Raw genomic sequence first — 19884 nt, 5'->3', positions numbered from 1 at the left:
TTTATGGAAACATGCTGCTGCTTGTTGCCACTGGAAACTTGGTTGATATAAATTGGTGTGGGCCATAAAAAACAAAACAACATATTGAACCCTATGTAGACCTGAGGAAATGCAAAATGGGCTGATAATTCTACAAGTGACTCCTTTCTAATTCCATGTAGTCATTTAATCCATTATTAATACAAACATACTGATTACAACTTTGTCATGATTTCAAAACTCTTAATGTAGCTGCATCTCTGTTGTTTAAGAAACAGACATCAAATAGCTCATGTACAATTTTCAGTCAAGCACAGTATTGGAAAACTGATCTCAGTCAAACCCTTAAGTAGCGTATAGAGTCGCAAAGCATCATCTGGGATCTACAGGGTTATTGACAATGCTATCGTACAATCAGAAGTCAAAGCGCTCCTTTCCTTTTTCAGTAAACTGGACATGCTTCTTCCGGTCATTTTTTATCATGTCATTGTAAGACATTGTGTTTGGTGATAAAAAAAGGCTTTCTGGCTATGAAGGCTTAAGTCCACAGCCAAATGACAGAATGTTAAAGGTATGATGGATGGCAAGATTAGCTGTTTAACAGCAAATATAATAGATCTTCAGAACTGCCGGCCAGTCTCAGGAAGGAGGGCATAGATTTGCTCATGTTGTAAATGGTTTATTTCCCTAGATTGAGCAGTTATAGGAGTTGTTTTTTGCCAACTGTGGTTTATCAAACACTAGAATCGAAGCCCTTCATGTTGCTGAGGCCACATCAACACTTTGAAGATGACTCATTTTCCACAACATGGCCCATAATATCAAACTGTAAATTGGTTTCCATTTGGTTTGACTTTAGATGCTTGTAAAAGACACTTCCTGTTTGGTAATGTAGCTCTCAAAAAGTAATTGTATTTTTAAATCATTTTGTTGACAATACAGTACTGATTTAAATCTGTCTGGGCCCTTAAAACGGCACGGAGAGAAAAGAATGGATGCTTAATAAAGATATTCTGATATGTTTATTTGACTGTTTTTTATTATTCTGGATAGTGTAAAAAAATCTGTAATATTCTTTATTTAAGCAGACATTTACAAGGTAAACTTAGTCAGTAAAATGATTTTTTAAAGGTGCTGGCAGATATTACTGAGTCATTAATTCAATAGGTTTATTGCGTGTCAAGTGATGCTGTTGTGTGGTGAATTAAAAAGGCACACGGCTAGTAAAGAGAGCACCTCAACTCCAGCTTGAGCTCAACCTGCACAGTACAGAAGCTGGACTACAGTATAGCAAATACACAAGTTCCTTACATAGCTATTAAATACACATCACATTGCACGTTTGCACGTTGTCAAGACAAGAGATTGAACCCATAGCTGGTGTTGTGAATAAATAATAAAGGGTGTGTGAGTGACTTGGTCACATCAGATTCCCATCTGATTGACAACCTTCATAAAGTCACAGTAACAGACTTGGTTGTGTGTGTGATTTTGTGTGGTTTGTGAAGGTGCTCTCTCTATCAGCAAGATAAAATCCTTTGAAAACTCATTTGAAAGCACCATCACTATCAAACACTAACAGTTATAGTTAATCTTTATAAAGTTAAATATGAAAATGTGTTATATAAATAGTTATAAAGCATTGCAAATCTGGCTCATCCCTCTGTTATAAGTGAGTTTAATCTGGCATTGTAAGGCTGGATTTCACAGTATATCTTTATACTTTTCCCGAGCCAGTGACCACAGGTAGAGTCAACACTCCAAATGCTTTGTATAAAAATGGACTTTGAAATATTCCCTCTCCTGGAGTGTATTCTATCAGGAGGGATAAAATACTGAGCCCAGCCTTGGTCAGTGTGAACAGATGCTGTTAGTGTTGTTGCTGTACTGGTAACCAGTTCCCGCTGCCTCAGTGTGGCTGAAATGTCTTGGCCAAGTCCTCCAGCACAGACAGTAACTTCTGCTCCTCCAGGGCAGAGCTGTGGGTCCAGGCAAGTGGCAGGTGGGTGGACACCATCTTTCGGTCTGTGAACAAACACACAAATTGATTGAACATAAAGGTGTGTCCATGTAAGAACTATCTATTGACTCGTGTATATGCCCTAGCCCGGTTCTGAATGATTTCTACAAGGTGTCAGGGGGTCAGCTCTGATATGCCCTGTGTTAAAAAGGCAATAATGGCCAAGCGCAAGTAAAAACAAAACCTGCTCAGATTGGTTGACGAAAAGCAAACACTGGATTCATTTTCAACCTTCATCCTCAACGGCAACATCCACAGATCTCCCCCTAACTCCCCTAACACCAGGGGTCGATTTAAAACATTTTTAATGGCATATAGACTCCAATTAAATACTGGTTTCACAATCCTCATCATTAATGATGGAAATAAATAGAAGACAATATATGGCCCAAGAATATGTTTACTGTCTACTAATGATTTGCTCATAGTTTCAACAATATTGGATGCCAGGTTTACAACTTGCATGGCAATGCCAAAATCAAAATGTGCCAGTTCCAAGATAACGGTAAATATTGCTTGATAGACAGCTGTTTTGTTAGACAGCAATTTTGGCACCCACAGCAGTTTTGCTTAACGAGTGTTGACATGAAATGACGTTCGAGGAAAAAAGCCAAACAGACTGGTGTTAGGATTTGTTATCAGATATGAAAGCTTACCCTGCCTAAAATGGAAAAAGAGGACACTAGACACAACTCCATTATATTACATTACATTAAAAATGAATGCAGTGTGTTTGTGTCTCGGTTAAAGTGAGATCTTCGTAATAGGCTACAATCTCCCTCTTAAAAGCCACTGGGGCCATTTTGTGTGTGTGTGCGTGTGTGTGTGTGTATGTGTGTGTACACACTTTTTTGCACACACATTTGTGTGAATATACTCATAGAGACACTGTACTCTCTGGCAGTATCTGGCACCAAAAGCAGCCCACTCCAGCTGCAATGGACACAGGCCAAACCCTCAAGCACTCTCTCTCTCTCACACACACACACACACACCACCATGCTGACCCACAACTGACAAACAACATATAATTCAGCCAACAGTGTTCGCCTCTCATCTCTTCTCCCTTTCTAACAGTTTTTAATCTGGGGGGCTAAAGTTGTATCTTTGTTTTCTTTTGCCAAGATTTTTTTTGATACACAAATCCTTTATAGATAAGCAGGGAAATGAAAATGACAAAGACAAAGATTGCTTTTGCAACATACCCTGGTAGAAACGCCCGCTGGGGTTTGTAGTTGCAGCCTCAGAGACAGCCAGCCAAATCACAGTGTCAGCCCCCTGCTCTGGGGTCCGCAGACTGTCCTTCATAGATTGATGGAACTCTGGCATGGCATTGGCCACCGCTAGGACAGACGGACAGAGACGGAGAGGGACAAAGACAAACTTGGATAATGATTAGGAAGCAAGAAGGGCTTTTTTTTTTATTAGAGACTGATTTAACGTAATTTGTTCAAAAAAATTGTGGTTTATTCATAGTGTTCATTAGGAGCCTGTACCTGGAGTGTCAACCCAGCCTGGATGCATGACGGAGAAGTGGATGTTAGTGTGAGTCTTTGCTAGCTGCTCTGTCATCACCACCTGCTGCCTCTGGAAGACACACACACACACACACACACACACACACAAATGAAAAAATGTGTCTTAAGAGAGAAGAAGAGAGAAGAAGGGTTGGACTCTAAGCAGGTGAGGCTCACATGTCTCCTTTACCATGTCAGTATCAGTTTAGCCAAACAGTGTAAGTCCGCAGCATTTCAAATTATCACTGTGACCAAATGAAACAAAATAATAGACCCAGAAACAAATTTAAGGCATCCTTAAATTGTAGTAGTGATGGACTCTACAATCAGAATGTAATCTAAAACCTTGCACCAGCCATATACTTCATTAGGGAAAACCAATATTTTAGTGTCTGACCAATGAATCATGAATGATCAGCTGCAAATATCTACTCTGCATTTTATTAATCACACTTTTCTATTTCTCTCTATAACACCTTTAACATGAAAATACTGTACATTCAATATGTTTTGTCTGTATTGTTGCAAACATTTAAGGCAGGTAAAGCCTGACAGTCCATCAGCTGGGATCCTTGCAGATCAGCAGGTGTTAAAGCTGTCTTCTTACTTTGTGCTGGGCGTAGACCATGGTGCCGTCATAGCGGCCTCTCTCAGACTGCAGGTTTCCCGTCCTGAGCTTCTGCACCAACATTCCCCCTGATGACACTGTGATCTGACCATAGACAAAGGGGAACATGGATGAGGGGCGGAACAGGGAGCTGGGGCTGATATATGTATTATAAAAAAAGTTTTATTTCATGCCTATATGCTATACAGAGTGGCAGAACAGCTAAGTACATGTATTCAAGTATTATATTTTGTGGTATATTAGTATTTTCCTTTTTTGCTCCTGTATAGTTCTACATCACTACATTTCAGAGGTAAATATTATACTTATGATTATTTATCTGACAGCTAAAGTTGCTAGTTACCTTGGAGATGACAATTTTACATACAAAACCTATGATAATATTATTATTGTTTATATAAAATGGTAACAATTAGCTACGTTAAAAGATACATAACATGTAAGCCGCTATAATGTGGCTTATGTGGTATGCATACTTAAATATAATATTTACATGTAATAAGACAGTGGTCGGTGAGTACATTTTTCAAAAAATAATCATTTTTTTAATGCAGAGCTACATGTAATGTGGTGTTTTTGCATTGTTGTATTATATTTTTGTAGTTTACTAAAGACATTACTTCTTCCGGTGCTGACTGAATATACAGTCTTATTTTTTACAGTGAAATAATAAATACATCAGATATTTTCCTCAGCCTATGACCCTGTGTTATTAGTAAATAATTCCTTGTATGCCTGAAATGTTCTTTTTAGTGTCAATGAGTGTCTCATTGATGTGATCAGCAAATACCCATTGAAATAGCCACAACCCAGTGGCCCAAACTCATAAAATGTTTATTAAAATGATGGATTACACTGACCAGTGCAACACTATCTTAAGTCTATGAAGGTTTCCTAAATGTATTGAAAAGAATCAAGTTCTGTACCTTCTGTGAGGTAAGACAAACCTACAGTCGAGCAGATAGTAGGATATTGTGACGTGGCAGACAAACACAGGTTGTGTCTCCCAGACTCACCACTCTGGGATCTGCACTCTTCTCAAGCAAGGGAATCAGACTCTTGGTAAGAATGTACACTCCTAGTGTAAAACAAAAACAAAACATAACTATTCCGTATTTCCTTTTTTATCAGCGTTCCCTTTACACCTCACCCCTGAGCTTTGACTCACCAAGGACGTTGGAGGCGAAGCTCTTCTCTAGCCCTTCGGCGTTGGTATCCCTCTGACTCATGATGGCGCCTGCGTTATTGATCTGCATAGATTACAACACATGAGAGAAGAGAAAAAGAGAGGGAAAGTGAAGTAGGTGCCAACACAAAACCAAACGTCAACCCTGACGAAGTGAACAACGAATAATAAGCACGAATAATAATCACACTGCTGTATCTTTCCAAATATTAAAATAGGTAACCCATGTCACTCACCAGTACATTGAGGGCCTTGTACTTTCTCTTGAAGGCCTCAGCAAACTCCCAGACCTTCTTGGTCTCAGACAGGTCCAGGATGTGGACATACACCTCCTGCAATGACACCGGCCATTTAGAATAATGAATAATGTCACGCCTGAGAAACCATACAATTTGAAGGCTTTCTGTCGGTGTCTGTTGAGTCATACTGTACTTTATTCCCCGTCTCCTTCACAATATCAGCCCTCGCCTCCTCGGCCTTGTCCTTGTTCCTGCACACCATGTGGATCGTTCCGCCTGTGAAAGAAAATGGAATACACGTCATTCTTTTCTAGCTGAGAACTGACCTGGACACATTTTCAATAGGAGAAATTAAATTTGCTGGCAACTTTTGTAGGATGCAGCTAACTTTATGCAAACTTTGTAAGTTTGAAGTACAGCTATGGAATTTTGAAATGTGTTTGGGAGCATCAACTTATTGTATGGCTGCCTTTTTCAAGATTCTTTTTGTGTGTGCCTTTTTACCGTATCTAATTTGCATACATTGTAGTTTTGACTCACAAATTAAGGGGAATGTGTAAGGGCTAGTGATTTATACCATTTGCACCAAATATTTCTCCTTTCTTGTTGTGTGTGGAACTTAGAATCTGGGAGATCAGATGTGGTACTAGTTGCTGAAAACATATTTTCATTGCTGTCTTCTAGTTGACCTGCACCTCCTGCAATGGTATTTGGAATGCACTACTATGCAGTGTAAGTAGTTGCTGCCTAAGTCATAAAAGTCAAGATTGATGGTTGCAAATGAATAAATTTAATGTAAACAGTAACAAGCAAATATTTGTTGGTTTTCTTTTGCTATATCTTTGTATTTAAGCACAAATTTTACACAAGGTTTTAATATTGTTTTGTGCTTTTCACATATTAATCACGCTGGCCCTTAGTCTATCTGTAGGGTTTCCTCTTGGCAGCCAGTTCCTTGTCATGTGTGATTATAACCTGGGCCCGGGCTACTTTATTAAAGGTTTATCACCACTATGTGGTGTTGGCTTTATGTAATTATTGTCCACCATTGTCCTTTTTTTGTACCATTCCTACCATTAAACAATTAACCCTACTAAAAATAGTATTACAAATATTTTTTTCCAATGCAAAAGTATCAATCAAAACACGTGTTGTTTGTCTTCATACATGAGTTAAATTGCTGGAAAACAGGCTGTAGGATTGTCACCTTTCTTAGCGATGGTCATAGCAGTAGCTTTCCCAATGCCACTGTTGGCTCCTGTTATCATGAAGGCACGTCCAGCCATGGACACCTCCAGGTCCTTCTCCACAAACCTCTTTGAGGCTGACAGGAAGGCATTCCTGCAGGATATAAACATCCACTGCATTATATTCATGTCAGCAACTTTACTGTATCAGTATCTGTTCAGGTCAGAAAGGGTCAGTCCTTGAGGTCAGCCTGGTTACTGTATGTGTGTTCACAGCTTTACTGTACAGATACAATGAATCTCTCATGAGAAGGGGTTTGGGGTGACACTACCGACGGCGACGACAGGATCGGGGTTCTGTGTGTGTGTGTGTGTGTGGCACCAAGCACTTCAATTCCCCCCATTGTCCTGGATGTCATTGTTGCAGGCGGCACAAGGGGGGGATAAAGGGGACAGGGTGGGGGGAGTTATACTGAGGCTAAATGCCCGCTCTGTTCGATGGTGTCATGCAGAGAGCTATTAGTGTAGGGTCAGAGCGGGTTGCCAGGCAGCTCGCTGGGAAAAAAGATAACACAGAACAAAGGGAAGAAGGGAAACAATCACAAAAGCACCTCTTCAGACAACTTGGCTTGCTGTTTACTGATGAGGAAAGGCGCCTTAGGGCTGCAATAGATCAGATTGGACTAATAAAGCATTTAAAGCGCCATTGTGGTTGAACAACTGAGTTATGTTCTCACACGGCTCCTGCTGAGTCACTGTAAACTTTGTTCAATTGATAACAAAATTATATCCAAAGATTCACTGCAGTTCTATTCTGGTGAATAATGCAGTGGCAATCAAAATGTCGGTAAACTAAAACCTCCAGTCAGTGATCATCACCCACCAGTAAGTTATACATCTTATCCCTTTTAAAGATCCAGACTTTATTTAACCTTTGACCCTACTAAACCGTACCTCATATAACCTATACATAATAGGTTTAATATTAATATTATTAAGGCTGAAACTATTGATTATTTTTGTAGTTGACTAGTTACTTGATTAATTATTTGGTCTATTAAATCAAAAAGTCAGAATCACAGTTTTGTCTGATCAACATTCTGGAACCCAAAGATGTTTAGATTTACATGTTGATGTGTTGATGTCTCATGTTGTGAGATTTACACTGATCTAAAACAAAGAAAAGCACAAAAATCCCCACATTTAAGAAGTCGAAATGCTTTGCTTATTATTAAAATAGCTGGCCAATCATTTTTTGTTCCTCAATTAACTAAGTGATTAATCATTTCAGCTCTACATATCATTGTGTTAACTTTTCTCAGTAAGATTTGTATCAGTTTAAAGTCTTCTAATGAAAAGGCCTAGAGGCAGTTTAGGTGGTCCCTGATTTTATTATAATATATTTTGGAAAATGAGTCCGCAGGGAGTGGCTCAAACCCATCTCATCTCTTAGGATCAACCATATTAGTATATAATTTTATTTTACCTACACATAACTCTAATTAAGTGTCCTCTGATGTTTACTCCCATTAACAGAAATACAATTACAATAAAAGAATTGGGCAAAGAACAGAATTTAGTATTAGGCAATTTACGTAAATACCTGTTAACCAATATTCAATCTTACCATTTTCTTCCATAGTAAGTTTCTTAAAACTACACTTTCTGCGTGAGGATACACAAAGGACACACTGGTAGGTCACAGACTTAATACAGTAGACTAGTGTTTACACTAAAACACTAAAGTGATGTCTCAGCAGCACACAGCTCGGATATACAGTAAAGGCGCCTTACCTTGTGAACTCGGTCATTCCCTTCAGGAACCAGGCAGAGTTGCGGTACAGAGACATGGTGTTGCACTGGAAGCCTCTCGCTGTGCCGAGCTCTCTCCTCCGCTTATACCCTGGACCAAAACCACGTGTAGCTCCACTGAATTAACATCTGTGGGCGACAACTCCACCAGCCACCCAGCGGCAGAATGGAACGATGTATTCGTTCAGTTGACTGTAATTTAACCTAAAGACAAACATAAATATATAATACCGGTGTATTTGTGGTCCCTATTTTAGTCAGTGTGCGGTTGGCAATTCAAACTGAATTTAACGGTAGTTACCCTGCGTAATTTCTTTTTTTTGTGACTCCGTCCGCTCCAGCTCCTCTTCCACATGTTAGTATACAAACAGGCTTGTAGCTAGTAAAATACGACATGAAATATAAACGTATTAAACAATAAAACACAGCAACGTGACAGACAGTAAGCAGAACCTCCGTAACGATAGCTAGCTAGCTAGCTAGTTAACCTTGCCAGCTCCGCTTACACACAGCTACTGTAGTTTGCTAATTTACAATTTAAGCTAGCAATGTTTAGTTAAAAATAACTCAATTGCCAAAAATATGAAATGTACTTACTGCTATTCTATTTAAAATAAAATAAATGAATATAGCCTAGCCTATGATATGGCTAAAAAATACACTACCGGTCAAAAGTTTGGGGTCACTCACAAATTTCCATTGGACTCCATTATAGACAGAATCCCAGCTGAGATCAGTTGCCTTGTTTTTTTTAACCAGGGCAGCAGTTTCCAGATTACATTATGTGCTTACATAATTGCAACAGGGTTGTTTAATGTTTTCCTAGTTAGTTTTTTAAAATAATATTAGATTAGTAAACAAAATGTGCCTTTGGAACATTGGATGAATGGTTGCTGATAATGGGAAATGTAGATATTGCATTAAAGATCAGCCACCCACCCAGATCCGCTGGTATCCTGTCTATAATGGAGTAAAATGGAAATTTGTAAGTGAACCCCAAACTTTTGACCGGTAGGTATCCTGAAATAAATAGGCAATATATTGCCCATTGTTTCAGGGTATATTTCATATGCATAATGTATTTGTGTAGCCGGCTATCATTTTAAAATATACTAATGGCATTCCATAAGAAGAGACTATAACTGATTAAAAAGTATTCCTACAGCTTGAACAGTAGGCTACAATTGTAGCTACATCAAATCAACATATCCTCTTACTGCATTGTACTTATTAATAAGTTGATTATTAAGCAGGCTACAGTTTTTCTCAGTTGTTGAAACACTAAAACCCATTAGCTGAACAAAGTTCTCAGTTGCCTGAACTCATTTAGCTTGTGCCACACCTTAAACCGAAATTTGTTTTGAGATTACAAATGTACTAGCCTACTCTCTGAAAAATATATGTTTTGAAACATGTGTTTTCTATTTTTTTTGGTGTATTGTTTCCTGACTGCTTGATAGTGTGTATCATTTTGAGCTAGTTTTTTATGATTTGAGAGCACCTGTTTGATTCTGAACAGTTTGGCAAAAGTTTTATTTTGCAAGAGGAGTCAAAGGTTTTGTAAATAGTGCTCGGAGAAGAGGTTTTGTGTTTAACGTTTTCAGAAAACGGAGCAAGTTTCAGAACATGTGTTTTAGCAAAGGAGAAAATCTGTAACCTGCGTGTTTACGGGTAGCTCCTCGGCAGCCAATCAGACGCTGGAGCGCAGCGGGGCGCGGCTTGACCGGAGAAGGTATGAGCGCAGTGAACTCTGGGAAGATCAACAATGTCGCCGCATCTCAAAACGCACAAAATACAGTAGGAGAGGATTTAGGGTCGTGAGACAGGGTTTATCACCAACCTGAAGGATTTAAGTGTGGGAACTTCTGTCAGACTGCTGTCACAAAATGGTGAGTGTTCCTATCCGAGCTTGTTGATACTTTCATCCTTTCACCTGTTGGCAATCAAACATGCTACACTGCACGTCAATTGTGTCCTCTACATTGATCTATTCAAAAAAATAAACAGTAACCATTGGCGTTGTTCTAAAGATCCTGATATTCTCCTGTTATATAACCTGAAATACAGCCAGCTAATAAGTCAGACATGTCGTTTTAAAAGGAGCTTAATGTAAAAAGCTTGGAAAAGGATGGACAGTTTTATAAATAAAACAAAAATAAAACACGTTGACAGGCAATTAGATTCTCATCCCCAAAACGTTGATTTCATTTGCAAGTTTAAATCACCTTTTTTATGATTTAAACAACATCATTGGACAATATAATTGAGATGAATCGAAAATTTCACATAATTCTATTCATGTAGCATTTAAGTATTTAAACCCAAATCATTCTTCGTCTTTGTCCAGCAGACACTTGCACCCCTGCCCTGGTATGTATCTTGTTGCAGAAGAAGTGCTGCTTGCGGCTGCACTTCAGGGCAAAGATCTCTCATTAATTGCCCTTGCACAACACACACACACACACACACACACACACACACACACACACACAAATTAAGTAAGTAAGGTTTAGTTGTATAGCACCTTTCACAGATAAAAAAATCACAAAGTGCTTCACAGTAAAGTGTAATACAATACCAACAAAGTACAATACAATGCATAAGACACTTTAAAAACAAATGGAAAACATAAAAAACAAAAACCATAAAAACCCCAACGTCTAACCAAAAGCCTGCTTGAACAGCAGCGTCTTCAGTTGCTTTTTAAAAGAATCAACAGAATTCACTCAACATGAACAACGTCACAACAAAGGTGATATAAATGTGTTATACTTCCCTGCTGATTGCTGTGTGGTGAAACTCATGGCTCTAATTGAAGGTAGGAGTATTATTGTGTTTGTTTGACCTTCATAGCACAATATGTTCCTGCTGTTTGGTCATTGATCCTCAACATAGCATGACAAGATTCTTAAATCGTTCATAAGTCAGTGTTTCTCTGCTCTTTTACTACTCCTACTTTACTACTACTTTACTACTACTACTTATACTACTGTATACTTTCTGCCCTCGCCAGATGCGCTTCCTGTTGCTGTTCAGCCGGCAGGGGAAGCTGCGACTGCAGAAATGGTTCACACCAGTAACAGACCGGGAGAAGAAGAAGGTGATCCGGGACATGATGATGTTGGTGTTGGCCCGTCCACCACGTTCCTGCAATTTCCTCCATTTCAGGGACCTCAAGATCGTTTACAGGAGGTACAACAGCTGCTTTTTCATTTGTGCCATAATTACTTATTAGCTATTTTCAGTGTTTTGCCATCAGCAGTCCTTTCCTGAAGGGAAAAAACTTGTGTGTTGAGCAGAGACCACATTTGATTGTGATTTTGCTTAATGATTAACTTGTGGCCTCTTTGATAATGCTTGTCAATACACACAGAAAACCGACACACCCCTTCCCAACAGTGTCAGGCCTGCTAGAGTAAAGGTCCAGATAAACACACAGTGTGACCTAGATCGCTGATGGGACACTGGTAGTAATGGTGCAGCACATTGCGTATCCTCTCATGTTTGTTTTATATTTCCTTTACTCACAGTAACGGACTTGTAATAAAAGTAGAGTTAGTGGGAGTGGACAAAGTAACAGGAACACCTCACAATGTAACGTGTTCCAGTGCAATGACAAATCCAAATAAAATAAGTACAATACATAGAACCCTTGTGAAGCTTTTGCATTGGTATTGTTTCATTGGAATTTGTTTTGCAAAGTGTTTCTGTTATTTTGACCACCATCTGAATATGTATGTGCACAATATGCAGGCAAATCCTCAGTAAAACCATTATTCTGTATAAACATTATTTAGAAACTTTTTTATTCCTGTCCTTAAGCAACCCTTTTTTCTTCTCTTTGAAACATTTAATCTAAGGACTTCCTTACAGGCAATCATATGAGCACACATTCTCCTCAGAGTGCTGTCATATGTGCTTGTAATGTGTCCTAGTTTGTTCACAACATTTTGGCAACTATTGCTGTAACATCGGACATTCATCCTTTTGTAATGCAGGTATGCCAGCCTGTACTTCTGCACTGGTCTGGAGAATCAAGATAATGAGCTGCTGGGCCTTGAAGTCCTGCACAGATATGTCGAGTTGTTGGATAAATACTTTGGCAACGTGAGTAGAGCTGAAAGTCATGGCACCAGCAAAAGTGAGGAAGATGTCGATGAAGTACGATGCGCACATGCTCACACTGTTCTCAGAAAAGGACTAATCGAGCAAAGTGAAAACACAAGTGTAGGAGCCTTAAACAGTTGTTGAGTAGTCATCTTAAAGATGTTGTCCTGCGGCCCTTTGCTGCATGTCTTTTCCCCTCTCTGTCCTCCTGTCTTCTTTTGTCCAATTTAATAATAAGGCTTAATATGCCCCCCCAAAAAATCTGTTTAATTCTGAAATAACAAACATAAAGTATGAAATGGCAATTGAAACCATTACATTTTGGTGTTCTCTCTAGGTATCACATGTACATTAACAGTAAATACAAAAAAACACCTGTTGGAAACCTCATTCCAAAATCCGCTCTTCTGTGGAGGCTTCCAGATTTTAGAACTTGTCTGCAGACATTTTCTTTCATTCAAACACAAGAGCATTAGTGAGTTCCACAACACTGATGTTGGTCATATCTGGGAATGATATTGGGAAATGATGGTGGAGACTTCAACAGATGACACAGAGATGATTTTAGGTCAATTGCAGCATTTATTCAAACAGTGAACAAACATTCATGACAAAGAGAGATGCCTTTTGTGCACACACGAAAGAGACTGCTCAACATCAGAATAACCACATTTCAGTCTGTCTATTTTTGTGGGACAGTTACCTTCAAACTACTCCTTATATGTAAGACACTTCTATTAGATATACACATTCCAACCTATTCCAACTGTGGGGTAGGGTTACCTCAAACTAAACATAACATAAACCCAAACTGTTGCCACAAAGATAGAAGCACACAAGTGTCTAAACATTATTGAATGCTGCAGCTTTCCAACCTCCCTTCATTGGAATTCAGCTGTAACAAGGCAAAGTGAAAGGACCAGAAAACAGTGAGCTTCCTACAAATGATGTGTTGGTCAAAGGTATTAGAATCTGAGCTATAGTGATTCCTGTGTTACATTACTCTGCAGGAGTTCCGCAAAATCTCTTTCCTTGACTCTGCACACAGGTATATCACTATGCTCTATACAAGTCCCACTCCCCCTGGTGTCCGGAAGGTTCCTCTGCCCTTGAGCCACTTGATTTTTATCCTGCTTGTATTGATTAAAGTAACAGCGCAACAGCCACGCCCTATTATTTTTCAAAACTAAAACAATGAAAAAAGGACAGATACGAAAAAGAGGCTGTTTTATCCTAAAGATCTTCTTTTTATTTCTTTCTTCATCAACTTGGTATTTCTATATTCTTTATAATATTTAAATAGGGCCTGATGATCATCCATAGTAGTACAGCTTAAACATTGTTTATCATGTCCTCTAATGGGTGGGATTACCTTCCTTACTAGGATGAGGGGGTGTAATTCATCTTTTATCTCATAAATGGTATATTCTTCTGTTTCAGGTGTGTGAGTTGGACATCATTTTTAACTTTGAGAAGGCTTACTTCATCCTGGATGAATTCCTGATGGGAGGAGAAATTTTAGAAACATCCAAAGTAGCTGTGAGTGTGTCCATGGAGGAGGCTGACACACTCCAAGAGGTACTTTAAGGTTTAGCACACTCTCTAATGAACTTAGATTTTTATTATTGCTCATATGTTATGGATCTCTGCTCTTATTACAGACAATGGAGGAATACATGAGCAAACCTGCCTACTGAGCCAAGGATACCTCACATTTCACCACTTGAAGCAGAAGGTTTATTATCCTCAACATTTTCATTTAGTAACAAATGACTCATTTGGCACAATGCTGTGGTCATACAATAACCTCAATCCTGGTGATTTTTCATGTTTCTGCTTAGTTTTTTAAAGAATTGTAATTATGTTTGGATCTGTAATTCCCTTTTAAGTCTTATATTTATTAATCTCAGGGTTTGATGACAGAAGATATGACCGAAAAAGTCTTTTTTCCCCATTTTATTAAAAGACATTCTTTTTCTAAATATGTAAACATGTTTTTTGTAGTCATACATGTCAGCAAGACAAGCTTAAATGTAAGCATTGTGTGATGGTGAGTAAATGAAGAAACACTACACAGTAAGGAAAAAATAAAGTCAATGCTTTATTAACCTCAGGTATGTCACACATGACCACATTTAAAAAAGAATTACAAAAAATAATACACAAGGAAATCTAAGGGATCCAACACTGATTTTGGTTGTGTGTGCATTGAAGGACTGGTCACATGTACTGGTTGTAAAGTGTTTTTGAGCAACAAACTCATTAAAAAAAGCATCAAGTTAATGTCTGAACACTCATATTTCTATATTTCTTTCTGCTATTTCTATTAACCTTTGTAAACCTACGGAATATCTAAAATTGACTGCATGTTATAGTCTTCAAAATACTTTATTTTCACCATCTCCTTCCACCAAAACATATATATATATTTTTATATCTATCTAGCCTTCTTTACATGCCTGGGGCAGTTTTGGTATTCGTATCACTTTCTTCAGTTTCTGGGTTCAGGTAGCTCAGCAATTTCATCACCGCCTCATTATCAAAGCCTTGCATTTGTGTTTCACCGCCCCTCTCATCATCCTCAGTCTGTCTCTTTTCATTTGGGTTTTTATCTGAGTCTATTTGATCAAAATAAGCCTGGATGGCCCGTTCGAAAGAGCCCGTCATGCTCTGTCCAACTTCGTCCCGCTTTTGGCTCGCCTTGTTGTTTCTGTACACGGGGTTTTGATACTGTGCCAGCATCTTAGCTGCTAAATACGCTGCCAGTTCATCCTCGTCCACGGTGTCATCATAGTCGTTTTTTAACAAACTGGGAAGGCGCCGTTGCGTGGGAGCGGATTCCCCCGAACGCACAGGAGGCCGAGGGTGAAGTCGTAACTGCGAGCTTTTGTACTGTTTCTGCTTCCTGACGGGAGCTCGATCCTCTTCGCCCTCCAACCCCAGGATGTTTAGCATCTCTTCTGTCCTAATCTCTTCTGGGGTCTTTTGTCTAACAGGAAACCGTCTGTTGTAGAATTTCACTTCAGGATTTTTGTGTGTCTTCTTCGAGGATATCTGGTAGAGCTTGTTTTCTGCTCTGGCTAATTTGTTGATTTTTCGTAACTTGTCTTGATTCGTCGGTTCTCCGGTTTTGAGCATGTCTACCAGGTCTTCAGGTGGGATCTGGTATTTTTCAGAGATCTGAATGAGCTGGTAGATGGCCTGTGGATCTATGTTATCTCTGTACTGTGTCTGAGACACTCTCCTCTCTGCCCTCTTTTCCTCCTCTTCCTCTAACTCTCGTTTCTGCTCTTCTTCTGTTTTCTCCAGCACTTTAAGGAGGTAGAAGTCGACCAGGTTAGCGACGTCATCTGGGTCTTTTGATCTCTTCACTGGGTAGCTTTCATCATCTTCAACTTCATCATCCTCATCAGCTTCTTCGTCATTGTCGTCAACATAATCAAGCCCTCTATCAGCCTCATGTTTGTTGTCCCTCTCCTCCTCCTCCTCCTCCTCTTCTCCCTCTTCCTGTTCTTGTAGCGGACCCCAGTCTGCTAGATCCCTACCTACGTCATTGTATGCTACATTCCTCACATTAAACATATCATCATCTTCCTCCTCATCATTTCTCTCCTCCATATCATACTCCTCATCTTCACGTTTATGCATGGTCTTCACACTTGTCAGCTTGTCCAGTTCGTCAAACAAAGACTGCAGAGTTGCCAGGTTTTGAGGCGTGTACTTCTCCTCCACGTTCTCATTGGTACGTTTGAAGGGGCTCTCATGCCCCAGATCTGACCCCTCCTCATCCTCTTCCTCATCCCCCTCACCCTCTTCCTCGTCCTCAAACATTAGCGGCAGCTTCTTATGAGGCTTGATGCTGTGTTGCTTCTGCTGCACCCTGGGATACATGCCGTCCTTTATGCCTGTTCCATCTACGCTGGGGCGAAGTGAAGCAGGCTTGGAGGCTTTTTCTGTCTGCTGGAGGGTGCTGAGAACAGCCTGGAGCAGCTCTTCACTCTTGTCCTCCCTTCCCTCCTCCTCCTCCTCCTCCTCCTCCTCCTCTTCCTCCTCCTCATCTTTGCTCTGCATAGGGTTAGAAGCCAGTCTCAGCATGGCACGCAGCTTCTCTGCATCATCCATGTGGCTGGCATCGTGTCCTGTAGCGAGAGGGGCGTGCTGCTGGGAGTCCATGCCAGTTCTTTGACGGAGGCTCTCGATGTACTCCAAAGCTTTGAGCATGTCGGCATTAGGAGCCTGGTGGTCATCTCCTTGCTGGGAGTCTGATTCACTTCCACGCAGTCTGTGTTCTCTGAGTGAAGCACCGTGAACGGCAGAGGAACTAAGGAAAAGGAGGATTAAGACGAGGTTGGCAAAACAAATGAGGAAAGGTTTGCCTGTGGTGGAGGTCTTGGGGATTGACGGCATGGTGACGCCTGCAAAATAAAGACAAAGAGACATGTCAGCACTGACCTTTACACATTAAGCTAACAGGTTCACAATGGTTACCGCTCTGGCATTTCTTAATGTCCTTTGCTATTATCATCACTTTACATCTCCGGTATGATGATAGCATCACACAACGAAGATTTATTTGTATTGATTTTAAAGGCAAGATATGTTTACAATCTTACCCATACCTTTTGCTCTGGTACAAACCAGGTCAAATTCCTCAATTTATCTGAACAATATTTCTGTTGAATGTCTGAACGGCCCGACAAAACCTAGTCAAATAAAATCAACTTAAAATAAACCCAGTTTCATTGTTGGGTGAAATATACTTTATTTAGGCTTTATTTACTTGACTTATGCTTGCTGTTTTAGTTCTGATATTTTTTTAATCTAAATATTTTTGTGATGTTTTATGCAGCTCTTACAGTTTGCATCAAAGCAAAAATGACAGATGCAGCAGCAACAATAAAAAAAGAAAAGAATGATTGCTGAGAAGCAACCAGTGGCCAATCGTCTATTATATAATAATTATAATAACAACAACAACAACAATAATAATAACAATAATAATAATAATTAGTGGTACACTACTGGATTATCATATAAAATAAAACCCAGAGTGTTGGTAAATCTCCGTTTTCCTGCCTGTTGCTGGTACTTGAGGATCATACCGAAATCCTGCCGCCTGTTTGCCAGCAGCAGTAAAAGCAGCAGCATTCAGCTCCCGTGCAAATCTCATTAATCGTCAAATTGCTGCTCTCCGTGAGTCATACCCCCGTTGTCAAGGTAACCCGGTAAGGCTGATGTTCCCATGAAACCTTTCCTTTACCCGCTGAAAACCTCTTAACTCTTTTTTAAAGCTTTAACTCCAGTCGAACATTGTTCTGTTGAAACAGCCCAGTGGGGGGATTCCTGCCTATGGACTTGCATTAAAACACGTTTTAATGCAAATAACTGCACAATGAAGATTAACTTAGTATCTTTTCATACTTTTTTTTCTAAAATAAGGTTGAAATTAAATTTCAATTGCTAAACTTCGCACAGTTCTATTTGTTTAACATGTGACATAAAAGTAGAAATGATAAGCTTCAAAGCGCAAGCATTCAGGATTCTGAAGCGGAGTGAGAACAAAGCAACCGCTGGCAACACAACCTCTGCGCCTCAACAGCTGTGGCGGCGCATCAGGTTGGCAAACAGCTACTGAAACAGAAGGTCGCTTTACTAAAAAATACCTCCTCTCATACAACGTGTGATAGGAACCATATTCAGAGGAGTGCAATGTGGCTCGTGCAGTTAATAACAACCAATTCTTACCTTTGTAATTAGTTTCTTTTGAGGGTCGTGGGTGAACTGAGCATCTCTGTCTCGCAGTGTGAGTCTAGTTTCAGCACCGCGGACAGCTCTTCATGCTATTGGAGGAACCACCTGACTCGTGCGTCAGCGAGCGAGGAGATACGCAACACCTACGCGCGCACACGGATGGCTATGTAACACACACACACGCCCGCGCGCATGCACACACAGAAAAACACACACACACACACATACGCACGCACGCACACCCCCCCTCACCCACCCACACACACACAGCTTCTCTGTTTCAATATGAACTGAATCTAGTTCTGACCCAGTAGGCTACATCTCAGTGACCGCATGATGGCTTTTGTCGCAGCTTATGATGAAATGAATAAATTCATAATAGAGCTATATTTAGGACCATTGACTGACCGAAGATCTGAAAAGACTGTTCTGTCTTGGCTGTGCGCAATCATGTGTTTGCTAGCCTGTTGTAGAGGAATTGCATTGGCAGACATCGTCACTTGATAGTGGTGGAAAGAAACGCTTAACTTATTCACTTGTCTTCCTCTGCCCTAAATTGGGAAAAAAATGTTAATTGCTGATAATCGCTCAATCATTTTTTTTTTTCCTGATTCATTTTGATCCTTCACTGACTGAAGGATATCTGAGGCTCATAGGAACATCCCAGTGTAGTAGTGACTGTTACGGCTGTTGTTATTGCCTGCTGTTGTGTCTCTGCTGCAGCACTGAGGGACAGAGACAGTTAAAAAGTCCAGCGATGACTCACATACGGACTCCGCCAAAGCCCGAGACGGGCGGGGTGACAGGGACTGCAGAGTATGTGTGTGTGTGCGCGCGGGTGTGTGTGCACGCTTGTGTGTGTGTGTGTGTGTGTGCGTGTGTGCATGAGTTTGTGTGCGTGTGAGAGAGAGAGAGAGAGGAAAAAGAGAGAGAGAGAGAGAGAGAGAGAGAGAGAGAGAGAGAAAGATAGAGCACTTTTGTCGTCAGCCAGCCTGTACTGTGGTCTCTATTTTTGGCTGCCTGTCAGATCTTGTCTAGTACGGATCAGTGTGTGTATGTGTGTGATGCTCTCAGATTCATTCATAAATCCCCCTCATTGCTGGGTTTGATGTGAGCTCAGGGTATCCTCCACTGACATGCTTGTCAGATATTCAGTGAAGCTATCTTGTTTTCAGCTTTGTCACAGTTGCACACAGTGTAGAAATAGTTTTCTGTATACAGACAAACAATGCATTCTCAACGGGAGACAAAAGTGGTCTTCAACATATTTAGCTTTGACATTCTACCCACAATGAAGCACAAACCATCCAATACATGTGTAAACCGACTGAATAAAGAACTCAGTGTGTTTGGTGACATTTCTGTCAATATGTCTGCTTTGGAGCCTATATAACCTTTCATTCATTCATTGAACCAGAAAAGGTTCTGACATATTACAAACCAATATCATTATTTTAT

The 19884-nt window shown here is 40.1% G+C and overlaps 3 protein-coding genes across 4 annotated transcripts; 1 reads left to right on the top strand and 2 right to left on the bottom strand.

Annotated features, from left to right (window-relative positions):
- Positions 1-1037: 1037 nt before the first annotated feature.
- On the bottom strand, positions 1038-8887 carry LOC117939836 (DHRS-12_like_SDR_c-like domain-containing protein). The gene is made up of 11 exons (XM_034865272.1): positions 8870-8887; positions 8551-8697; positions 6777-6910; positions 5763-5845; positions 5567-5662; positions 5313-5394; positions 5161-5222; positions 4124-4228; positions 3496-3586; positions 3205-3342; positions 1038-2004 (listed from the first exon to the last, which is right to left on the bottom strand). The coding sequence occupies exons 2-11, from the start codon at positions 8604-8606 to the stop codon at positions 1889-1891; spliced, it is 963 nt and encodes a 320-aa protein (XP_034721163.1). The 5' UTR covers positions 8607-8697; positions 8870-8887; the 3' UTR covers positions 1038-1888.
- Positions 8888-10264: 1377 nt separating this feature from the next.
- ap1s3a (adaptor related protein complex 1 subunit sigma 3a) lies at positions 10265-14953 on the top strand. Its single transcript, XM_034865317.1, has 5 exons — positions 10265-10457; positions 11582-11760; positions 12567-12675; positions 14116-14253; positions 14337-14953. The coding sequence occupies exons 1-5, from the start codon at positions 10455-10457 to the stop codon at positions 14370-14372; spliced, it is 465 nt and encodes a 154-aa protein (XP_034721208.1). The 5' UTR covers positions 10265-10454; the 3' UTR covers positions 14373-14953.
- On the bottom strand, positions 14764-18536 carry scg2a (secretogranin II (chromogranin C) a). Of its 2 annotated transcripts, XM_034865147.1 has the most exons (3): positions 18421-18536; positions 16732-17090; positions 14764-16701 (listed from the first exon to the last, which is right to left on the bottom strand). In XM_034865147.1, exons 2-3 carry the CDS (start codon positions 17080-17082, stop codon positions 15127-15129), a joined length of 1926 nt encoding a protein of 641 aa, XP_034721038.1. In that variant the 5' UTR covers positions 17083-17090; positions 18421-18536; the 3' UTR covers positions 14764-15126. The 2 variants fall into 2 exon arrangements, with proteins under 2 accessions (XP_034721038.1, XP_034721029.1); XM_034865138.1 differs by having other exon boundaries at positions 14764-17090.
- Positions 18537-19884: the final 1348 nt, after the last annotated feature.

This window comes from Etheostoma cragini, chromosome 3 (assembly GCF_013103735.1).
Source record: "Etheostoma cragini isolate CJK2018 chromosome 3, CSU_Ecrag_1.0, whole genome shotgun sequence".
Lineage (NCBI taxonomy): Eukaryota > Metazoa > Chordata > Actinopteri > Perciformes > Percidae > Etheostoma > Etheostoma cragini.
The sequence above is the reverse complement of the archived record's forward strand: the minus strand, read 5'-3'. Positions and strand labels throughout refer to the sequence as shown.